We start from the raw sequence: 22,981 nt of genomic DNA, 5'->3' as shown, positions 1-22,981 counted from the left end.
GTTCGCCACCGGACATGGCTCAAATGAAAGGGTATAACTGGGGAAGGCCCCACTGGAATGATTTTTGGGAGTTAGGCCCATTTGATAATTGCTGTGGTTCATAGTTGCTGTTAAAGAAAAAAATACGTATACATATAAAAAAGAAGATGTGGTATGATTGCCAATGAGACAACTATCCACAAAAGACCAAAATGACACAGACATTAACAACTATAGGTCACCGTACGGCCTTCAACAATGAGCAAAGCCCATACCGCATAGTCAGCTATAAAAGGTCCCGATAAGACAATGTAAAACAATTCAAACGAGAAAACTAACGGCCTTATTTACGTAAAAAAATGAACGAAAAACAAATATGTAATACATAAACAAACGACAACCACTGAATATACAGACTCCTGACTTGGGACAGGCACATACATAAATAGTGTGGCGGGGTTACACAACCTACATTATTTCGGAAACACTCGCCAGCTCCTTACGGCAAAGTTCGTCCTGCGAAATGTGTTATCCAAAGGTCCAAAATCCATCAATTGGAAATATAACTTCAAAATACTGGTGGATTCAATCGAAGATTATGCCAGGCAATGGGCTAAACGTGAGAAAGAAGACGTAGATACTCTTTCCAAATGGATTAAGGATATGAATCAGAATTAAGAAACTAAATGGGTCTATCAATACGTCAATCTTTAAAGACCCAAATGTTGCAAAACACTTGTCCTACCTCCATGACAAATATTTTGTTGTTCCCGCAGATAAAGCGCAAAACAACATAGTTTTTGTGTGTAAATCTCATTACATAAACTGCTTGATAAATGAATTACGTATCGACAATTCACTTGGAAACCCTAACGACACTTACCAAAGAGTAATCCTGGATTATCCTGGATAATCATAGATCTGTTCAATGTTCCTTTGGAATTTCAACCACAGATGAAGAACTGGATCTTCCATCTCTGTATTGGATAACTAAACTACATAAAAGTCCTTACACACAACGGTATATTGCCGGGCCTTCCAAGTTGGGAGGAATAAATCCTACCTTGTTAAGAATCACTCTGATTCAAACAAAACATTTTCTGAAACTGACATTATCAAAATGCTTGATTCTTGATTGACAACATATTGGTATGTTTGGAGGACTTGTTTTTCAACAGACTGTTGGTATTCCAATGGGAACAAATTATACCCCTCTTCTTGCCGACTTGTTTCTTTATCATTATGAGGCTGAATACATACTTCTTAGGAAGGAAGATAAGAAGTTAGCAATATCCTTTAACTTTACTTTTCGCTATACAGATGATGTTCTCTCACTAAATAATTAAAATTTGGTAAATATGTTGAATGTATCTATCCCATCGAACTAGATATAAAGGACGTAACTGATACAGTTGTCTGCTTCATATCTTGAACTACATCTAAAAATTGTCAATGAGGGTCGGTTGAAAACAAAGCTTTACGACGAAAGAGATGATTTCAGCTTCACAATTGTAAACTTTCCATCTCTATGTAGCAACATTCCAGTAGTACCTGCATACGGAGTATATATCTCCCAATTAATACGATATTCCCGGGCTAATTCCTATCATGATTTCCTCAAAAGAGCTACTTACAAGGAAACTATTAAACCAAGAGTTCCAAATGGTGAAGTTGAAATCATCTCATCGTAAATTTTAAGGACGCAATCACGAGTTGGTTAACCGTTATGGAATAACCGTTTCACAGATGATATCGTATATTTCCTTGTTTGTGACATTGATAATGTACTTCCGTATATTAGTTTTTATTCCTGACGCTTTCTAGAATAAAGATACGCGGAATTTTTACGCTGTACGTCTGATTTTTATTTAAAAACCCAAACTATTTCATTTGAAACAATTGTATGAACCATTTATATAGATACAGTCTCAAAATATAAATTGTATTTGTACAGAGATTGAAACAGGATGATTTGCAAAGTCCAGCGCTCTAATAGTTCATTAGCCTTGTTCAAATGATCTTATAATATGAAACTGTGTATCTAATAGTATAGAACAAAAATTAACGGGACGATTGCATAATAACTCATATTCCTGACTTGGTTTAGGCATTTTCCGACAAATATCAAACATCTTCCTTGTATAAAAGTTTGTTATAGTTTTATTTCAGTGCACTCAGTCAATACAAAAAACTTGATACAATCAACACAAATGTACAAAGTTGAACATGTGGTTTACTCCTCCGTTTCCAAAAAAAAACCCGGTTGTTATCTATTCGTTTGATGTGTTTGGGCTTTTGATTTTGCCATTTGATTACGGATTTCCGTTTTGGATTCTCCTAGGGGTTCGGTATATTTGTAATTTTACCTTTTATAACTTATAACTTAAAAACTTAAAAAAGTAAAACTGTACAACCCATCAATCTACTAAATGATTGATTTGTTCGATTTTACTGTGCAGCGGCAAATATGCTCACCACTTATTGTTTTCTTAATTTTGTAGTCTATGTCGCTCTGTTTTAATTGCATGTATTCGTTAACATTGTGGATGAGATAATCGAACAATGTTCTCTAAGACTAAACATTATTAAGTACACCTCTAACGAATTTAGTTTAAAGACGCCAAAGCCAATCTGAGAAAAGCTCATGTTTGGGCAATGCCAAATGATTGTTGAAAGTGTATTCACAATTTTATTCTGTGAAATCCTGAATTAACAGAGAGTTGATAAATGCTATGTGCTACTTACATAAAATATCCATGTTGCAATTCTATCTCCGGATCCTCTAACAATTTCAAGATCTTCGTCCTGCGGTGGACCCCATATGGGATTGTACTGAAACGTTTACGAGTTTCCATACTTAAATTATACATTAATCGCTTTACACGTTGACATTCAATTCTCAGTTATTCTTTTAATTGTGTATTCATAAATCCAGATATGGCTGAGCTCCATAGTTAATTAATGCACCAGACCTAAGAAAATAGTTTATGTTGTCTCAAGGAGTAAATATCATTGTCATAAAAAAATTAATTGTTCTACAAATACTAGAAAGACGCGTACGACACTCTCAGTCGTAAAAGTTACATTGGAACAGTAATTTCATGTTCTTTTGAATAACTCACCAAATTGTCTCTGTGCACATTGAAGAATCCACCTATTCCATAGTTGACAACCTGAGATAAATAATAGTTTTATGTGGACCGTAATTAACAGTACATATCGAGATGACTACCAAACTGTATTATATATTTAAAAGTATATGACAGTACAGAGGGAGGACCGATTTTCCCTGAACTTAAAGGCTATTTCCAAGTCTTTCGATCTTAACTTACATTTACAGTATAAAAGTCAAATGTACAAGCTTGTATCAAGAAGCCGGCTTAATCTACTTATCTAGAAACGACATTTAAACCTAAAATCCTAGATTTTGATAACCCCAAAAAGATAGATTTTGTTCACCAAAACAAAAATTCCGTTTGATGTAGATCATTTAACATTCATCATTAAGTTTTGGTTCGTGACATCTGTAAACTCATTTTTATTCGTGATATAACAACCTTTGAGGGTTGGTCACAGCAATATCTGAATATCTAAAGTAGGCCACACCAATTTAATTTCTTGTTCTACGGATTTTTGGACTCCAAAATTTGGGGCGAGCGAGCGATTTGAAAATTTTAATAAAAAATATTTAATTTGCAAATTTTTGAGGCGAAGCTTGAAAAGTAAAGGCGAGCGATTATATATTTTTTTTTTGTAAACATAAAATAGTAGGTTTTGACAATATTAAAGCTTGATTTATCACTTGTACTTTGACATTTCTTTAATTTCTGAAGTATTTTTTCCCTGTTCACCAAGAAATAATTAAATCTGGGTTATGTATGTGTGACCGACAATGAGACAATACTCCTTCCAAGTCATAATCAGTTTGGGGACAACCCCTTAATGTTATAAATATCCCTTTTACATGTTTTATGAGGGATCAATATAAGTTATAATATATTTGTTTGTACAAAAGGCTCATATTTTCTCAAAGAACTATATATCTATCTGGTATTAAATGGTCAAAACATGTCTAAGAATTTTGTAATATTCCTGGACTTTAAAACCATGTTAACACATTTACTTTAACAGTTTAATATTATTCAAAATAAGTGGACCTCTTTTAGAAAAGTTGTTTAAAATATGATGTAAGTCTCCTCTTTTTGAGTACAACATTCTAAGTTTAAAAGGTTTTGTATAGAAGAACTATACAAATCCTTGGTATTTCTATTTTCTTTTCTACATCAGTAAAATGACCCTTTGTCTGAGGGAGGGTTGTTCTCAACCTGACAATGATAAACACAGGTCAAAGTACGGCCTTTTACACAGGGCTTTGATACAGACCAAACAGCAGGCTATAAAGGACCCCAAAATTATTAGCGTACACAATTCGAAGAGGAAAACCAACGATCTAATTTATATATCATGTATATCCAAACGGGAAAATACCAATGAACAACATCAACAAACGATAACTGCTAAACGACAGGCCCCTGAATCAATCAGGACAGGTGCATAAACTTGCAGCGGCTAAGGATAGTTTTGTTTCGCCAGCATACAATATAATTGCAGTTGAAGGCAAATCCTTCAGAAGTTCTTTGTACTTTATTCTAAAAACGAACATTTTTTAATAGAGAATATAAGTAAGGGGGAAAGTAACCAATTTTTTGCTCTTTTTATAATATTTACACAAAAAAAAAACGGTGCGGGAAATGGACATGATTACATTTCCGGATGCGGGAAGCGGAAATATAAAAAAAATAATAAAATTCTGTTTTGAAAAAAATAGGTGCGGGCGGGTCCGTCGAACAAGGAATCAAATTGGTGTGGCCTTATGTATTAATATAATTGTAGTCTTATTCATATTTCTATGAAAATTTTAACAGTTAAAAATGCGTTTTGTTGCATTAACATCATGGTACATACTATCAACACTTACTTTTATGTTACTTTTGTGAATAAATATGATTCTCTTAATCCACACTATATTATCATCTTGATTTACGGACTAATTATTGTTTGTCTTGAAACTTATGTTTAACTACATGTATTCTAGTAACTCTTTTTTCAAAAAAGTATGCATCACGTTCGGAAGTGAGGAAATAAATAAATTGCTGTCCTAGAAACGAAAATAAATGTAGAAAGTTATATTTACAAGACTTTTAAAAGACAAACGATTAATCACCATTATGAGACATTCATGATATCAAAGATTTTTCACTCATGAGATGTTGCACATCAAAGTTTACATACGTATAAAATGTTACAAGAAAACGGATTTAAAAACAAATGAATTAAAACAAATAGAAATTGAAGACTCTAAATCATTGAGACTTGTAGTGTCTAAGTTATGTTCCTTTATTTTGGGGATCTTCTGAAGTATTTATTTCGGTAAAGGTTTTCCGTCAAAATATGGAAAATTTGCCGAATTATGTAAAAAAAGATTCCATTTACTTTTCTGTATCATTTACAATTGCTATAAAACGTTCTAACGTTCTAATCTGAAACGTTATCTCAATATGGGGAATTTAGACTTTGTTGATATACATGTACATATTTAAGTTGTCGTTTTAGTGATCAACAATTACATGAGTCATTAAAGCAATATTTGATGTCTGGTAGACTGATAGAGAGATTCTTCAATTCAATTTGAAATGTCCGGAATCTTCTTGGAGAATTATATGTCTTATGAGGTCGTAACTTTCTGTTATTATTTTAAGGTTGCAACTGTTGTCCATTATTTACTATTACAATTTCCGAGATTATTTCGTCAAAAGTGCCAAAATCAAGGGGACCGTGAACCTCAAATTTGTGAATGGATGTCAGGGGTAACAATTATGACGACTTCAATTCCCTACGACCTACGTATTTCTAGTGCTGATGACTACGTATTTCTAGTGCTGATGTTTCGTATCAATATATGTTGATGATTTCTAAAATACAACCTTATTATCTGTCTTATTTGATTAAAACTCACCTGATATGGTTCGGAACTGCTTAATAAAGATCTCTCTGTTGTGTCTAACCCTGTTAGAAGTTGAATGCGGTGATCAACTCTTCTTGTAGTTGAATCTGTCGACCAAACCCATCCACTAATAATTCGTAATCAAGTGCGCAGTGTTAAATTAAATATATTTGGTTAGTAGAAGAACTTGAGTATAACTGTAATCTTTTACATTTTCCTCATGCATTAAATTATATTTATTTAATATGATGCACCTGTCTGAAGCCAAAATATTAGTTGTATTAAGCAAATTAAAAGCACGAACAACGTAACAAAAAGCTGTTAATCTAGATAAAAGTATATTCTATTGTTTCTTTGTTTTTATAATGCTCCATTATGTGAACTTTACAGACAGATAATATTATGCTTTGTACATGTCTTATAAGTCCGTATTTTTGTTTTTAATTAGGATACAGATAGACGGTTCATAATACACTACACTTTTTGTCTTGCTTGTAAATGAAGGACACATTTTCTCTTATTCTTTATAATCATTATTAAGTAAATTTTGGCCATTCTTAAAATCATAGAGTCCCATAGTGTGCAAAGAATTATACCTTATAGAATACATTTCCACAAGTTTCAAAACGTCACCAATTCGTTGTCGCGCCGCCAATCTATCATTTTATATTTGTTTTAATCAAGATTTTGGTCAAACCTTTATGGACTCTTATGTAAATTGTAAGATAACTTATCAATCAAATTTTAGAAAATGTATTGTTCACTTCTATGTTTTACAAATATATTGACTTTTGTTTTAGTTATATTAAAATAGCAGTTAAATGTTCCCTGCAATATCCACATAACATTGAATCAGTATACAGTCGATTGAAAATAATAATAAATCAGAGGGTTCCTTATGCTTTTTATAACTGATCACATTTTCCCTGTTTGGCACCAATTCACAACACGATGTAGTTTTAATGCAACCCAGATCTGTTTTGAATTTTAAAAAATTTGATTTGTTGACAAAAGGTAATTGTTCACAAATTAAAAGAGGGGCGAAAGATACCAGAGGGACAGTCAAACTCATAAATAGGAAATAAACTGGCTAACAAATAAAAAGACAAACAGACAAATAATAGTACACAAAACACAACGTAGAAAATTAAAGACTAAGCAATACGAACTCCACCAAAAACTGGTTGTGATCTCAGATGCTCCGGAATGGTTAGCAGACCCTGCTCCACATGTGGCACACGTCGTGTTCATGTTATCACATGCCCGGTAAGCAGTATAATTTGGTAAGTCACATTCTTGAAAAGGGGAAGGGGATTGTAGTTTCGTCACAAGGAACATATTTGATATCATCTGTGAAACGGTTACTCCATAACGGCCAACTTACTTGTGATGGCGTCTTTTAAATTTACAAAGGGATGATTTCAACTTCACCATTTGGGGTTACACATGATAATTAGAAACGTTGATAAATGTTACATTTGGGTTGATTTGTTCTCGCTCTTGCTAGTGTATCATATACCTTTAATTGCAAAACTATAATAAACAGTTGTTAAGTTATTAAACTTGCAGACATGTATACCACTTAGGAATACTTACTTGTAGCTCAGACGAATGTCGTCTGAATTATCTAGTCTTTTCCCATATTGTTGCAATCCAGAACGTTCAAACTAAAATTACATTTGTATAGAATAGTGAACTTGTTTTATCAAACCGAGTTCTCTGTACTTGTTAAAAAGGACAATTTTTTTTATTATAAACAAGCAATTATTTCTTGAGACTTTATTGATGGAAATCAGAGGAAAGACAATGTCATACGCAAGTTTTAAGAAAAAAGAAAAAAAATAATAAAGTTCTTAATTTACAAAGGGAAATTGATTCATTAGAAGCAAATTTTAAGGAAGAACTAATAAATCAATTTAAAGATAAAAAACAAGAACTGGGAGATATAAGGAAAGAAAAGACGAAGGGTAAATTAATACGTCCAAGGATAAAATGGATTGAAGAAGGAGAAAAGCCAACTAAATATTTTTGTGGTCGTGAGTTAAAAAAATTTACTAGTAAAATAATACCAAAAGTCAAAACAGAGTATGGAAGAATCATAACAAAGCAATATGATATTTTAAAAGAAACAAAAGTATTTTATGAAACACTATATAAAAATAGGGATTGTAGTTTAAATGGCTGTAAAATTGAGCAGTAAGAAAATGATTTAAAAAAATTTCATTTTGAAAAATTGACAGAGGATGAAAAAAAATATTTAGAAGGGGAGATAACTATAGCTATGGCAGGTTTAACATTACATAAAATGAAAAATAATAAATCTTCTGGATCTGACGTTTTTTCGTCTTAGTTTTTCAAATTTTTTTGGAAAGATTGAAAATATTTTATTGTAGAATCTCTAAATTATGGATTTCACATTGGATCATTATCAGTCACTCAAAAACAAGGCATTATCACATGTTTGCCAAAGGATAACAAGCCACGGCATTTTCTGAAGAACTGGCGCCCCATTTCATTATTAAATACATTTTATGAAATTGGGTCAGGGATGATCGCAAATAGATTTAAAAAAAGTTTTAGATAAACTTATCAATTTAGATCAAACTGGCTTTATAAGTGGGCGTTATATGGGAGATAATATCCGACTCATATATGATATTTTGCAGTATACTGAATAAAAAGATATACCTGGTTTATTACTTTGATAGACTTTGAGAAATCTTTTGATACAGTAACCTGCGATTTTCTTTTAGCAGTTCTGACTTTTTCAGTTTAAGGAATTCAATAATCAATTGGATAAAAGTACTATAAAATAATATTAGCTCTGCAGTCATTCAGGGTGGAAATTTATCAGAGTTCTTTGGTATTGGAAGAAGCTGTAGTCAGGGGGATTCACTATCACCGTACCTTTTCATATTATGTGCAGAGATTTCGGCAATAAAAGTTAGAGGTTATACGAAAATACAGGGTAAAGAAATTTCTCAAGTTGAACATAAGCTATTTCAGTTTGCAGATGACACCTTACTGATTTATTTGAGCTAGATTGGTATGCGAAACTATCTGGACTAAGGATAAACTTTACAAAAACTCAAGTAGTATGGATTGGAAGTAAAAAATACAGTAGAGAAATGTTATGCCAGAACAGAAATTTATCACGGGGGTCAACTTCTTTTAGGCTGTTAGGGATAAACTTTGATATTGATCTTGGTAAAATTTTAAACTTAAATTATACTGATAGATATCTTCAGATAAAAACTTTGATTAATACATGGTCTAAAAGAAACTTAACAGTTATTGGTAAAATATCTGTGGTTAAAACTCTTATTATTCCTATACTAAATCATCTCTTTTAACATTACCAAAACCCAAATGCTGAGATGATTAATGATGCTATTTATTATTTTTTGTGGATTTCACCAGTTCATTGAGTTAAAAAAGAAGTGTTACACATGGATTATACGAATGGTGGTTTAAAGATGATAAATATTCATCCATTTGTAATAGCTTTAAAATGTACATGGATAAGAAAATTGTTTGGTTCTAACTTTAAATGGCTAAATATTTTATTTACAAATATAGATAAAGAAAAATTGTTCATACTAGGAAATAGTTACACAACAAAACTATTTCAATTTTCATTTTTTTGTAAAATGAACTAACAAATACTAACACATATATATTTACATGATCTATTGTTAACATTAACGAGGCCGAGATAAGGTACCGGTATTCGATTTTTTTCATTACTAACAAATGTACAGATTTCAATAAAAAATAAAAATAAAAAAAAAGGACAATTTGTATTGAATAGAATAGTATATTTTAATTTTCTAAATTACAGGTATACGGATTTGAGAGAAAAAAAAATGTATGTCGTAATAACGACATTGTTTTATATAAAAAAAGAAGATGTTATATGATTGCCAATGAGACAGCTCTTCACAGGAGGCCTTATGACACAGAAGTTAACATAGGTCACCATACGGCCTATATTTTTGCTGTATATTAACATAATTTAAAGGAAACAATCGATGATTTTAAATAGGGGTTGTCAAAATAATTTTTTTTTTAAATTTAGTTGAAATGCATCCTTCCCAATATATTACAGTTTCACGTTTGGGAAAAAACATGCTCAGTAATTGTATCATATGTTTATAACATGCAGATGGCGTTGCTATACTGTTTTTGCATAATGCATCAGATTTAAGTTCCCATTCATTATTTATATATGCCTACAATTTATTAATCCCGCATAGCAAAAAAAAAGAGGTCTACTTTGGAAAAGTCATACTGCCGTTCGAAAGGAGAATACGTTGATCATATTTCTATAACTTAGTGACCCTTATGCTGATCATTTATAAGAATTACAGCCCTTGAATGATGATATTCAACTTGTTTTCCCTTTATGTCTGACACTATCGGAATAAGAAATTGTATTGTATCAATCTAAGCCAGTTGAAGCGATACAAGCACCTCGAACTCTCTAGTTATATTTAGCTAGCTCTTACCGTTTTAGAGGCTTCTCTCTTTAACAAAATAATTTCGTGTTCATAAATAACGTCATGGAAAACAAATATTTTAGGATCTTTATTCATTTCTTCTGCTTTGGCTTTGAAATAAGGTATCCTTGTGTTGCTATAATAACAATGCAAATGCGATGATTCTTGAGTAGACTGCAAAGAAAATAAATGCATTAAACTTCCCATAGCTATTATTTCTTTTTTGTTATGCACTAGACTCGGAATAACAATACAATAGTTGGAGAGTTGTCGCCGTCAATTGGATTTGCTGGAATATCCGTAAATATCTGTTACAGTATTGTTATTCCTTAAATCCATCGGAGTAGAACGGACTATTTTTCTGCATTGTTAAACCGTGAAATAACAGTTTGTTGTTCGATCACTCATTGCATATTTTTTCTGTATTTCAAATCTTGAATATCAAATATTATGTGGTCATTTTTTTTTTATAAATTTCCTGTTTACAAAACTTTGAATTTTTCGAAAAACTAAGGATTTTCTTATTCCAGGAAAAGATTATCTTAGCCGTCTTTGGCACAACTTTTTGGAATTTTGGATCATCAATGCTCTTCAACTTCGTACTTGTTTGGCTTGATAAATATTTTGATATGAGCGTCACTGATGAGTCCTATGAAGACGAAACGCGCGTCTGGCGTACTTAATTATAATCCTGGTACCTTTGATAACTATTTACACCACTGGGTCGATGCCACTGCTGGTAGACGTTTCGTCCCCGAGGGTATCACCAGCCCAGTAGTCAGCACTTCGGTGTTGACAAGAATATCAATTATGTGGTCATTTTTATAAATTTCCTATTTACAAAACTTTGAATTTTTCGAAAAACTAAGGATTTTCTTATTCCAGGAATAGATAACCTTAGCCGTATTTGGCACAACGTTTTGGAATTATGGATCCTTAATGCTCTTCAACTTCGTATTTGTTTGACTTGATAAATATTTTGATATGAGCGTCACCGATGAGTCTTATTTAGACGAAACGCGCGTCTGGCTTACTAAATTATAATCCTGGTACCTTTGATAACTATTGGATCAGTCATTGTTTTTATTACATTGACCATGAACTTTTAAATGGAAATAATGAAAAAAAAATATAATGGAATTATATCCTTTTCTGCGCATTCCCAATTCTCTTAACACAACGTCATCGTCAGAGTCTTGACATTATCCATCGTTGAAATCGTCCGTCAATTCGTTATTAGTAATGGTCCTTTCATGACGAATTTTTACAAAATGTTTGCGTATTTCGGATTAATAACGGGACTGTTTCGGAACGGTTTCGTCAAAGACGGTTCGCATTCGGGATGCAATCTCGACTCAATTGGCAAAACAACAGCAATGACAAATCTCTCCAGATCATGCCCATTCCACAGTACACCGTCCAGAAAACACAGAAGATTGTTACGATTTTGATCCGATATAGCAGTATCTGTCACGACATAATCACGATTGTAATCAGATTAGACAAAATCGAACGAATTTCCCGAATGTAACGGGACACACCTAACTGTTGGGAGTACTTTTCTGACATCTTTGATCTGATAGAAACTGTTACGAATGTATACTACAGCGTTCAGGCAATAAAAGAACATTCCAGACCATTGAGAATAGTAATCTTACATTTTTACTTTCCGTGTCTTAGCGCTGTCTGATCTCAAACGGGATTAATAATTGGCACTGTATGAACCCCCCCCCCCCCCCCCCCCCCATTATTAAACACGATTTTCATAACCACAGTATACACTGGTGTGCGACATAGCCTCTTGAGAGCCTCTAGTTTTAGTTTTATTATTACAAATTACAATGCAAATTTGGATGACATCTCCTTTTGCAGAATTTGCATTTAATTTTGCTAATGTTCTACCCTTCATTTTTTTTCTCACGACAACATACATTAAAAAAAAATCCATATCTCGTTATTTTTTTTTTTTCAGAAAAGATAAATATACAGCAAACAAGGACGTGTTTTTTTGTTGTTTTTTTTTTTTTACAAAATCATGAAAATTCAATAAAACTGGAATAGTTTTAAAAAATTGCCCAAAAAAATTGGACCATTTTTATGTAAAGAAGATACTTCAAATGTTTAACAAAAATAAGCTTCTGTTCATCTTTATACAAAACTTGTGTGTATGCCTGTCCACAGGACAGAGTTTTCGAAGACTCCGAATTCGTTTATAAAATGTTTAAAATGTCAAACCCAATTATTTGTTAATGTAGTGTACGTATGTGTCTGTCTTATATGATAGTATTAACAAACCAAAGCTTTCAAAATTATAAAGGATTAGAAAAAATTGCATACTAGTTGCATTTGTTTTTTATCGACGTCGCTTTCAATGTCAATAATTATATTAGTCTTTTAGACATGATAGCCCTTGTAAAAATTACTTTTCTAACCTTCTTCTGTTTCCCTCTACATAACTGTTTTTCATGATTATCTATTTCGCGTTTGTGGAGCGGCCAATCTCTGACAGATACAACCTCATCTGAATTTTCTACGTTATCTGTTGACTCCTTTACGTACAGTTGGTAATCCTCCTTAACAGATAACGGTCCTACAACAAACATACAAATGAAGGCAACAGTAGTATACCGGTGTTCAAACTTCATAAATCGGTAGAGAGAAAACAAATCCGGATACAAGATAAAACCTAGGAAGACAGATCAACCATACTAGGAAAACAAAGGAACAACAGGAACACTGAACTGTAACAAAAAGAAAAACCAACATACACAGGAACGAACTATCTGATTACAACTGACATATTCCTAACTTGGAACAGAACATCTTAAGTACACAATGGTGGGTTGAATCTGGTTTAATGGCTAGCCAAACCTTCCACTTTATGACAATGTAAAAAAATATATCGCTAAAATGACAACACGTAATATAATACTAATAGTCGACCCAACATGCAAATCCCAGAACAACGAAAAAATTTCCATCAACGAAAAACACCACATGATATAAAAAAAACAGTGACGCGCTTACGTAACTAGCATGCAATCTAGAACTTTATACAATTATTTTCACAAAACTCGTCTGAATAATTTTATGGCAATGATGTATTGAAAGGCAATTTTAAAATTATTTGGATTAAACGAATAGACATAACAGACTATTCAACCAAAACCATTATAGAAACATAACAAAAAAATATACATGAATGTCGGATGTACTCGGTTTTAACAGTCATATTCGAGAATATGTCACGTTCTGTACTTAGCAGACAGACGACATACAATTTAAGACGTGATAAAAGGTCATTAGTTAGTTTAGACACCGACTCATCGTATAGATCAGCCACTTCGTCGTGATGTCCATAAAATTTACGGTGTGTCATTTCTAATCTTTCCTCATCAGAACTCTGTTGGAGCAAACTCCTGTATAGGAAGTCAGTAAAGTGTGAACATACACGAGCAAAACGTATAAATTGAGATATGTTAAAACCATACGAAGCATCAGAGGAGAGGGTATGTTACCACAGAGAAATGGGGAATTGATAATTGGGAAGTTGAAATCATCCCGTTTGTCATAGATTTCAGTGTGAAGTCGTCCATCTGTGTCAATATTGAGGAAAAGATCAAGGTATGAAGCACTCCTTCTTGTATCAGTAGTATCCTTAATTTCAAGTTCACTGGGTTAAATGAGAAGCAAGTACAGACTGAAATACGGGTTATTCAGTGATATGACATCATCAATATATCTGAAAGTGAGATAAACGAATGTTGCAAGGTGCTTTTGCTTTTGGTCTTTTAGAACTTTTGAATACGAGTACAAAATCAAGTCGACCGGAAGGGTGCAAAATTAGTACCCATTGGTACAAATATATTGTCTATTAAAAAATTGAACATTTTGATAATGTCATCTTCACTGTATTTTCTGATAGCATCAGTGTGGTTCTTCACAAAATAAGAATTATTTTAATCCATAAACAAGAAATTGATATCTATGATTCCCATTTTTATGGTAAAAGCTCTTTGTTGATGTTGAAGTGGATTTTCTCAACTAATCAGAGAGAGTCATTAAACACAGTGTAGATACTATTCTGTACGCTATCCGGAAGTCGCGATTTTCGAAGCGAGGATTTCAAACTGGCTAACAGAACGGTTTTGTTTTGGTGCTTTTTCTCATCATTTGTTTACTCCTATATCTATAAAGTGCTTTGCACATCTTAAATGTATGTATAGCATCATAAATATGAGTAACTGTAACAAAAACATGCAGTAGAATATAAAATATACGTGTGCATCACACCAACTTCATAGAAAAAAGTGAAATCGATTGACAATTTTGCTCTCGTAGTACAAAGCAAATTATCTTTTATTGCAAATATTTACACCAGTTTACAGTTAAATATATACTGTTTCAATATTCCTATCGTATTAAAGTAGAATGTTCGTATTTCAAATAAAAAATATGCTTTCCTTGAGGATCCCAAAATAAATTACTGTACGATCAGTCTAAAACTGACTGTATTCTAGTAGCGATTTCAGATTTTTTGTCTGTATGACCAGTCGTGATTTTGAAGAAAAAAACAACAACAAATGGAAGTTTTTAACGACATTGACTGACAAACAACGGCAATTTGAAGGTGTATACGTGTCTATGTGAAATTATGATTGTGTCCCTTGAACTATAACGTGTAATTTCTTTCATCAGACAATACAAATATATTTCTGATGATTTTTGTAGACGGCAAAATAATCATATTTTTGTTCCATCAGTCTTACTTATAATCAAATGCCTAAAAAGCAATACATGATTTGCTTGTGGACTTTGTACTAGTGTGTCGTTGCAGTTATCTGTTTAACTATTACATTTTTAAAGACTATTTACACCGTCTGCCGTTGACCAATTGGTGATAACATACATCAAGCCTGTCTCTTTTAAAATGACAAAAAATAGATAGAGAAAACTTTGTTTAAAAACTTTAGGTATTGAGGAAAGAATTCACGAAATTATACCCCGCCACTTCTATAGTCCATGTTTTGGAATAAAATAAACCACCAGAAAAACTAAATTATAGGTGCACAGGGGCATCATTTAATAACGAATACGAGGAAGTTTTATTAATACTAGTATATGGTAAGTTTTTGAAAGTTGCGTATAGTAAACGGGTACCACCCAATAAGGTAGTGGAAAAGTCCTTATCATGGAAATAAAAAACTGATGATTTTTCGAAAAACCAAATAAGAGGTACACAATTGAATTAAATGATAAGGAATCTGAAAAAGATTCATTAAGTTATGACACTTGTCTGAAGGAAGTTGTGAATATAAAATAGGTACGCCCAATATAAGGTTATGACAAAGTCCGTATTTAAGATATAGAAACATCAAAAATTCGAAATAGAAGCTCCATAATACATTAATTGATTAAAAATGGAGCAATTTTAGAAAAGTTTAACAATTGGTTTTGAGGGTCACGGTTGGAAATACCTGATGGGTGCCCCCATATAATGCAATGTTCAAGTCCGTATCTTATATAAAGAAACCCCATAAAAGATTTTTAATAAAATTCGAAAAACATTCCTTTTTTTTAATAAATAAGGCCGTTAATTTTCTCGTTTGAATTGTTTTACATTGTCATTTCGGGGGCTTTTATAGCTGACTTTGTGGTATTGGCTTTGCTTATTGTTGAAGGCCATGCGGTGAACTATATTTGTTAATGTCTGTGTCATTTTGATTTCTTGTGGACGGTTGTCTTATTGGCAATCATACCGCTTCTTCTTTTTTATATTATAATTTATGATACGGAATCCGAGAAAAAAATAAATTAACAGTTGTACCAGTGAAGGATTCAAGAAAATTGGGATCCGGCGGTTTGAAACTCTTTTTTAACTTTCAATGCATTTGTATGGGAACATATATTTAGAATCCTCTTTTCTCCTGGATTGGACCCCCTCTCCATTTAAAAATGTCTGGAAACCCCAATGTATATTAAGTGGTTTATGAGGAGATGCGCTTGCAAAACCGGCGAAACATGTTGTACCGGTCCAACGGACGAACGGAAAGACGGACTTCATTATCACTATAAACCATCGCTTTACAAAGTGGTGTACAATTGAGTGTGAAAGAGACAGATCTACATCCAAAACAAAGTGAAGGAACTGTGATCAATTATAGGCTACAGTACGGCCTCGAATGTTTGTAAATACATGCATTTTTATATAACAATTAAATCTGTGTGTTTGTACAATTTTAAGTATAACGGAGGACATTTCTGAAACTTATATAAACAAACAAACCTTCTTCTTATTTTAGCAACATTCAAACATCCTTATACTTAATGTAGTAAGTCGAGTACACCCTATCAAGCTAAAACATGTTTGAAAAGTTTACAGGATGTGAATTTATTAAAATACATTTGTGTTATTTAGAAAAATGCCATCTTCTAATGTATCGTAAATAACTTTGAAATCACTACTAGAATACAGTGAAATAAAGACTGATCATACAGTTTCAAAATATACAAGCGAGACTGATCGTACAGTGCGAAATTCGAACAAGTGTAATTTTCTTATTTCTGGCTTCAAAGATCTGGCTGAAACTTTTACCACCACTTTAAATATACTTTATTTAGTAAATTAAGTCTGGATTTTACGTTAATTTGTACAGTAAGGGTGTAAAAAGATTGTTTTTAGGTTCACCGACTGATTTTCCTTAGTGATGCACTTGAAAATCTCTTGATTAAGGCAAAGATACGAATAATGAATGTGCTAAATTTAATTATAAACCATTTGTGAATATCGATGTCAGCTGAATTAATCATTAAGCAATGTACAGATGAACATCTTACCGTTTAATATAGTATATCTGATAAATTTAAAATGTGATCCAAAAGGTTCTCGCTTCGAAAATCGCGACTTCCGGAAAGCGTACAGAATAGTATCTACACTGTGATTAAAAGTTTCAGTCCCTTCAATGATTTGTGAATGGTACTGATGGGAAATGCATATTCCTATCGAATGAAAGCTAAACTAGTGTAAAATAAATAATGAAATTTTGTTATAATGAAAATCAAGCGAATTGAAATGAAAAAAAAGTAAGGGAAGCTTTCTCACATTTGTCTTGGCACATAAAAAATAACCAAACGTTTCTCGTCATATTTCTATTCTTATTCTTAATTCTATTTACAAAACAATATCCCGAACATAAAATGCAAGAACCTGTACAAAGAGCAATAACTCTTATAAGAACTTACTGACCATGGCATTCTTTATTCTAACAAAAGTGCATTATTTTTCAAAATTTTAAAGAGGGTTCTTGTTGTTATCTGTTGTTTTTTCTTCGATGACTTTTGTGACACATCTATGAATATTCTGGATTTTGGATGAGAAAAGCATTGTCCTACAATGTACTTGTATTTGTAATCTTCTTTATTTACATTTTATGTGTGTTCGAGTACACTTTTATAAGTGATTATGATCAGGGCACCTAAAGAAAAGAATGCGTCAATGAATTTAAGAAAGATTTTGTGTAGTAGGTCGTTGTATAATATTAAAAGAATGAAAAAATCCGTGTTGGCTTTGAAAATTCTAATAATTTATTTTAAAATTCTAATAATTTATTTCAAAATTCTAATAATTTATTTCAAAATTCTAATTCTATTGAAGATTTGAATTTAGAAAAAAATTAGTAAAATAGTAAATAGTAAAAAGTAAAATAGTAAAAATAGTAGAATAGTAAAAAGTAGTTGGAGCCTGCTCGACAGTCAACCAAATGACAATAATTTAAAAAAAAAACCGTATAGTTATGTTCCCACACTGTGAAATTAAGTTCTCATTGAAAATTCTCATATCAATATTCTAGCCAACATTATGCCTCAAGTGCCAATACAAAATTGCTCAAAGCGATCAAAATTTCGTAAATGCGTACTAAATTATAATCCTGGTATTTTTGATAACTATTGTTTGCCGACAAGCGACCGTAACGTAAAAAAAGAAACATTTAGTATTATGTGTTTGTAAAGAATGAGCACAATTTGTAATAATAATGATACAAACATTGAAGTGAAAGTTAAGTCTAAGAACTATATATTGATTATTACTTAAAAGGTTAACATCATAATAAAAGTTGAATAAATATAACCATTTGCAATATTTGGGTCAAAACTCTTTATCTTATTTCAATTTATCCCTGTTTGATAACTTGGTGCATTGTTTTTGAATTCCTGGTCGTTAAAATATAAATTTCCGGTATAATGGTTTACTCGTATGCATTACAAATCTGTCCCATAACCAATAGTAAAAACAAGGAGTCTTTCTCCGCTTCTGTATTTTGTATTAAATGTTGGAGACTGTCATCCGAATGACAGAAAAAAATAAAAATCGTATAGTTACGTTGCCAAACTGTGAACTTAAGTTCTCATTGAAAATGTTTAAATGATTTTGTGCGTGGAAGTCACGGTAAACCTTGCGATCACAGTTAACGCCGTCAGTTTAAATACATTTTACGCCAGAGAGTGCAAGAAATGTCTATACAAGTTAAATATATGTTTTTCTTATCTATAATTTCTAAACAGAAAATATCAGACATATAGATGGAAGATCTCTATGAAATGATACATGTATCGTGGATATTTTGAGATCTTTTATTCTACTGCAAACTAGTGTCAAATAATCTTAACAGTTTTTTGTCAGCATTTGTCATCTTAAGTTAAACCATTGTGGTGACGTCAGCCTATTCATTAACCGTGGATTCTTTTTCTAGAATCAACGCTTCCTAAATCTTTCACTGAAATGGGCTCAACATATGAGATTCTTTTGTTTCCTTTGTGTGCCTAATTTCATTAAGTTTGAATTGACTAATTAACTGATTTCTGTTCACTAATGGAATTGTTTTAAAAACTTACCTTCCATTTTTGTGATTTCTATAGGCTTTCCCTGAGATTCGAACCCGTTCATAAATTCTGATACGTGTTACTGACATCAACATATCGACTAAACCTCTGGGCTAACAATCGGTTACGATTTAAAAGTCTATTTTATTTATATAAATGAATGTACGAAATACATCAATACAAAAGACACACAGGGCTTCTACCTTTATATATACATAATAGGCAAACGAATAGTATGAATTGGTAGCCACGAGGTTTCATGGTTAAGAAAAATGAGTTTAAGGTATGGAATTGTATTTTTAGGTTCGAATCCCTGTATTATCTTTGTTGTCCCTATTCTCTACTTTTCAAGTTTTTGTTCATTTTTGTATGTTATTGTGAATAATTTGTGTAAATAAAGCGAGTTTGGTCGTTTATTTTTGGATCATTGTTCATGTTGTTGGCTATTCCACATGTTTAAAACAAAACTAATTACATTCTTATGATTTGTCAACTTTTGTTTTATAAATTTATATAATATGATTTCATCTGTTTTACTACACAATTTTATTCCTATGCTAGAAAATCGTGATGTTCCTAAAATTAGAATGTTCGTTGTCGGGTTGTATTCCCTTTGACACATTCTCCATTTCCATTTTCAATTTTAATAGAAATAAGTTCGAATATCTCTTATTTTGTAAAGAACAGACAATATTCAGATGCCTGATAGTATGAAGATCTTTAAGGACAGACGTGTTGTGTTATAATATATTTTTATTTTTGTTTTAACCATTTAATTGTGATATTCAATTTATTGTAATGAATTGTTTGACACGATAACATGGTTATTTAAACTCACTTACAATACCTTCTCATTAAGAATAGGCGTTAATTTTTAAAAGACATTAACACAATAGTTTAAGTTATAGATGCAATGGATAAGCGTTGATTCATGAAAAACAAACCATTCGCCCTCCGGGCTCATGGTTTCTTTTTCAAGAATCAACGATTATCCATTGTATCTATATCACTGAACTTTGATGTGTTAACACAGCAATCACTTAAACAATTTTCAATACTTCTGTTTAATCATAAAATAGTCTGAATATTACCTTCTTCCTTGAATTCCTCAAGTAACTTGGCAGCATTTCTGGTAAAAGATGCCTGAAATGATATATTCAAAAGGTTTAAATTTTCACCACGAATTACTTAATTGTCATTTCAACAGAAATGCATGAAATCCCAGCACTCATGTGAATATGAGGTTAACAGATGTAAATGAATATTATTCCATATTGGAGTAATTATTAAAATTGTTTATGTGATATTAACTTTTGAAATACTTTTTTTCTTTTTTACCCCTGCGCACAACAAGGCGACGCGGATAATGTTTCACTAGCCTTCTAAATATGTCTGTACGTAATTTTAAAGACACTTTCGGTAACCACAAGTTGCAAGATATTGAAACCTAACATTACAAAGAAGTTTTCAGGAGTTTGATATTTGTTCTTAGATCGGATTTTGATAGAAATGAAGTGGAATGCTACATTAGGCTATAGACCATTATCCCTTCTATTCATTTTTGTTTGATCTTAATCAAGGCAGCTTTAACGTTCATGTCATATTAACGTGTTTCCGTCCTGCTATGCATGCAAAATCTTCTACCGGATGTCAACAACAACTAATCCACTATCGTCCTCATCATTTTAATAATTCCACAGTCAAATTGAAACATCAAGCCTGAAGAAATAGGGATATTTTCCTTAAAATTATTTTATAAAATGAAATCAGTAAAACAAGTAATGCAACTGAATTTTAATGTGCGTATTGTTATGCGTTTACTTTTCTACATTGGTTAGAGGTATAGGGGGAGGGTTGAGATCTCACAAACATGTTTAACCCCGCCGCATTTTTGCGCCTGTCCCAAGTCAGGAGCCTCTGGCCTTTGTTAGTCTTGTATTATTTTAATTTTAGTTTCTTGTGTACAATTTGGAAATTATTATGGCGTTCATTATCACTGGTCTAGTATATATTTGTTTAGGAGCCAGCTGAAGGACGCCTCCGGGTGCTGGAATTTCTCGCTACATTGAAGACCTGTTGGTGACCCTCTGCTGTTGTTTTTTATTTGGTTGGGTTGTTGTCTCTTGTACACATTCCCCATTTCCATTCTCAATTTTAATCAATTAATATATCAGGAATATTTAAATAAATATATGTAAACTGGTCCGAGTACACAGTTATCGTCCCTTGATTTTTGTTGTCCAGAAATATAGTCCCTAGTGTGGATAGTGTATTACTTGCCAATCTTTTTTATACCCCTTCCAAATTTATTTCTTCATGTTTTTTGCCTCAAATAGCAAGCAGGGGGATAAAATTACATTGGGAAACAAATTGATTCATGAATTTTAAAGTAAAGTAGTGATTTGGTCCAGCTGAAAAAGGTTAAAAATAAGTATTTCGGAAGCTGTCAAAAGATTTCAAGACCCCCTGAACATAAAATTGTCCAAAAAGTAGTACATACCACTGTAAAAATATTATTGAGAAAGCGTAGATGGGATTTTTTTTATTTCCATTCATATTCTAAAAGAAATGAACTACGAAATAACTGTGTACTCGGACCAACTAATGTAAGTGAACTTCAAATAACAGCATTATTTTTATATACAAATATATTATCGTTATTTATAAAAGGAATGTTTCAGTAATGGTATTCATAGAATTGTATATAAGTGACACTCTGAACAAACATTAACAAACTTGAAAATCTACGGCATCTAAAATTATATATTGATAACTGTTTCCCAAGTACGTGTGGTATTAAAATCAAATAAACTACGGATATTCTCATGACATAAACGCCCTTAATCTGAGCTCACAATGGTGACCTAATTCAGTAGAGTGCCAATCGGTCTCACTTGGAGAAAAATACTGCTTGGTCAGTGCTGTACAGTAATTGTAACAAAGATTGCACATGTACGTTTTGTTACTTCAGGATAGAAATCCAAATTTGGAAGAAGTGAATATAATAAAAGAAGAACATGTTTAGTGGATATGATAAATTGACTATTACGAATCACACTTAAACATTCCGGAAATAAGATGCAGAGGTGATGTGAAGTTATTCTGGTACTGTAGTCATTTGAAGAATACAATGTATTTGTAATAAAAAGCATTGCTTCAAATCTCTTTGTATTCAATTAAAATGTGTCAATAGTTAAAATAAATGTAGCGTCGTGATTTTGTCAGGCTACAAAAATCGAAATTTTCACGATTAACATAATAGGTTACACAGTTTCACTGTTGACAAGCGGATGATGGTAACTGAAGTTACCACGATCCCAATATGGCGGAGGGAAATCCCCGTAAGATCTTTCCCTCTTAATTTCTTTGTTTTTACATAAATGTGGCTAACATTACTCAGCCGTCGTTTGGTTATTAATATTTTCAATGAGTCTGTATATTAACCTTAAACAGTTGTACGTTACTTAGAAAATAGAAAGTGAAAAAAGTACGTTGATGATGGTAACTGTTCATGTTATTTTTGAAAGATCGCGGTAACTGATTTCTGGAATGGTGATAACTTGCCAAAAGGTTGTATAAAACGACAAACTAAGTACAATTTAGCCGTGATATATGGCCC

General features: G+C 32.1%; 1 protein-coding gene across 1 annotated transcript in view; it reads right to left on the bottom strand.

Annotated features, from left to right (window-relative positions):
- The window catches only part of LOC139498620 (prolyl 4-hydroxylase subunit alpha-1-like), a 55,338-nt gene that overhangs the window by 11,585 nt on the left and 20,772 nt on the right, over nt 1–22,981 (bottom strand). The window contains exons 4-10 of the mRNA XM_071287097.1: nt 20,454–20,505; nt 12,915–13,072; nt 10,492–10,656; nt 7,580–7,650; nt 5,996–6,110; nt 3,102–3,152; nt 2,725–2,811 (exon numbers count right to left, since the gene is read on the bottom strand). Coding sequence (XP_071143198.1) covers nt 2,725–2,811; nt 3,102–3,152; nt 5,996–6,110; nt 7,580–7,650; nt 10,492–10,656; nt 12,915–13,072; nt 20,454–20,505 — 699 coding nt within the window. The remainder of the gene's footprint in view (nt 1–2,724; nt 2,812–3,101; nt 3,153–5,995; nt 6,111–7,579; nt 7,651–10,491; nt 10,657–12,914; nt 13,073–20,453; nt 20,506–22,981) is intronic.

The sequence above is a fragment of the Mytilus edulis genome, chromosome 12 (genome assembly GCF_963676685.1).
Source record: "Mytilus edulis chromosome 12, xbMytEdul2.2, whole genome shotgun sequence".
In the NCBI taxonomy this organism is placed as follows: Eukaryota; Metazoa; Mollusca; class Bivalvia; order Mytilida; family Mytilidae; genus Mytilus; species Mytilus edulis.
This window is presented reverse-complemented; position numbering and strand designations above follow the sequence as displayed.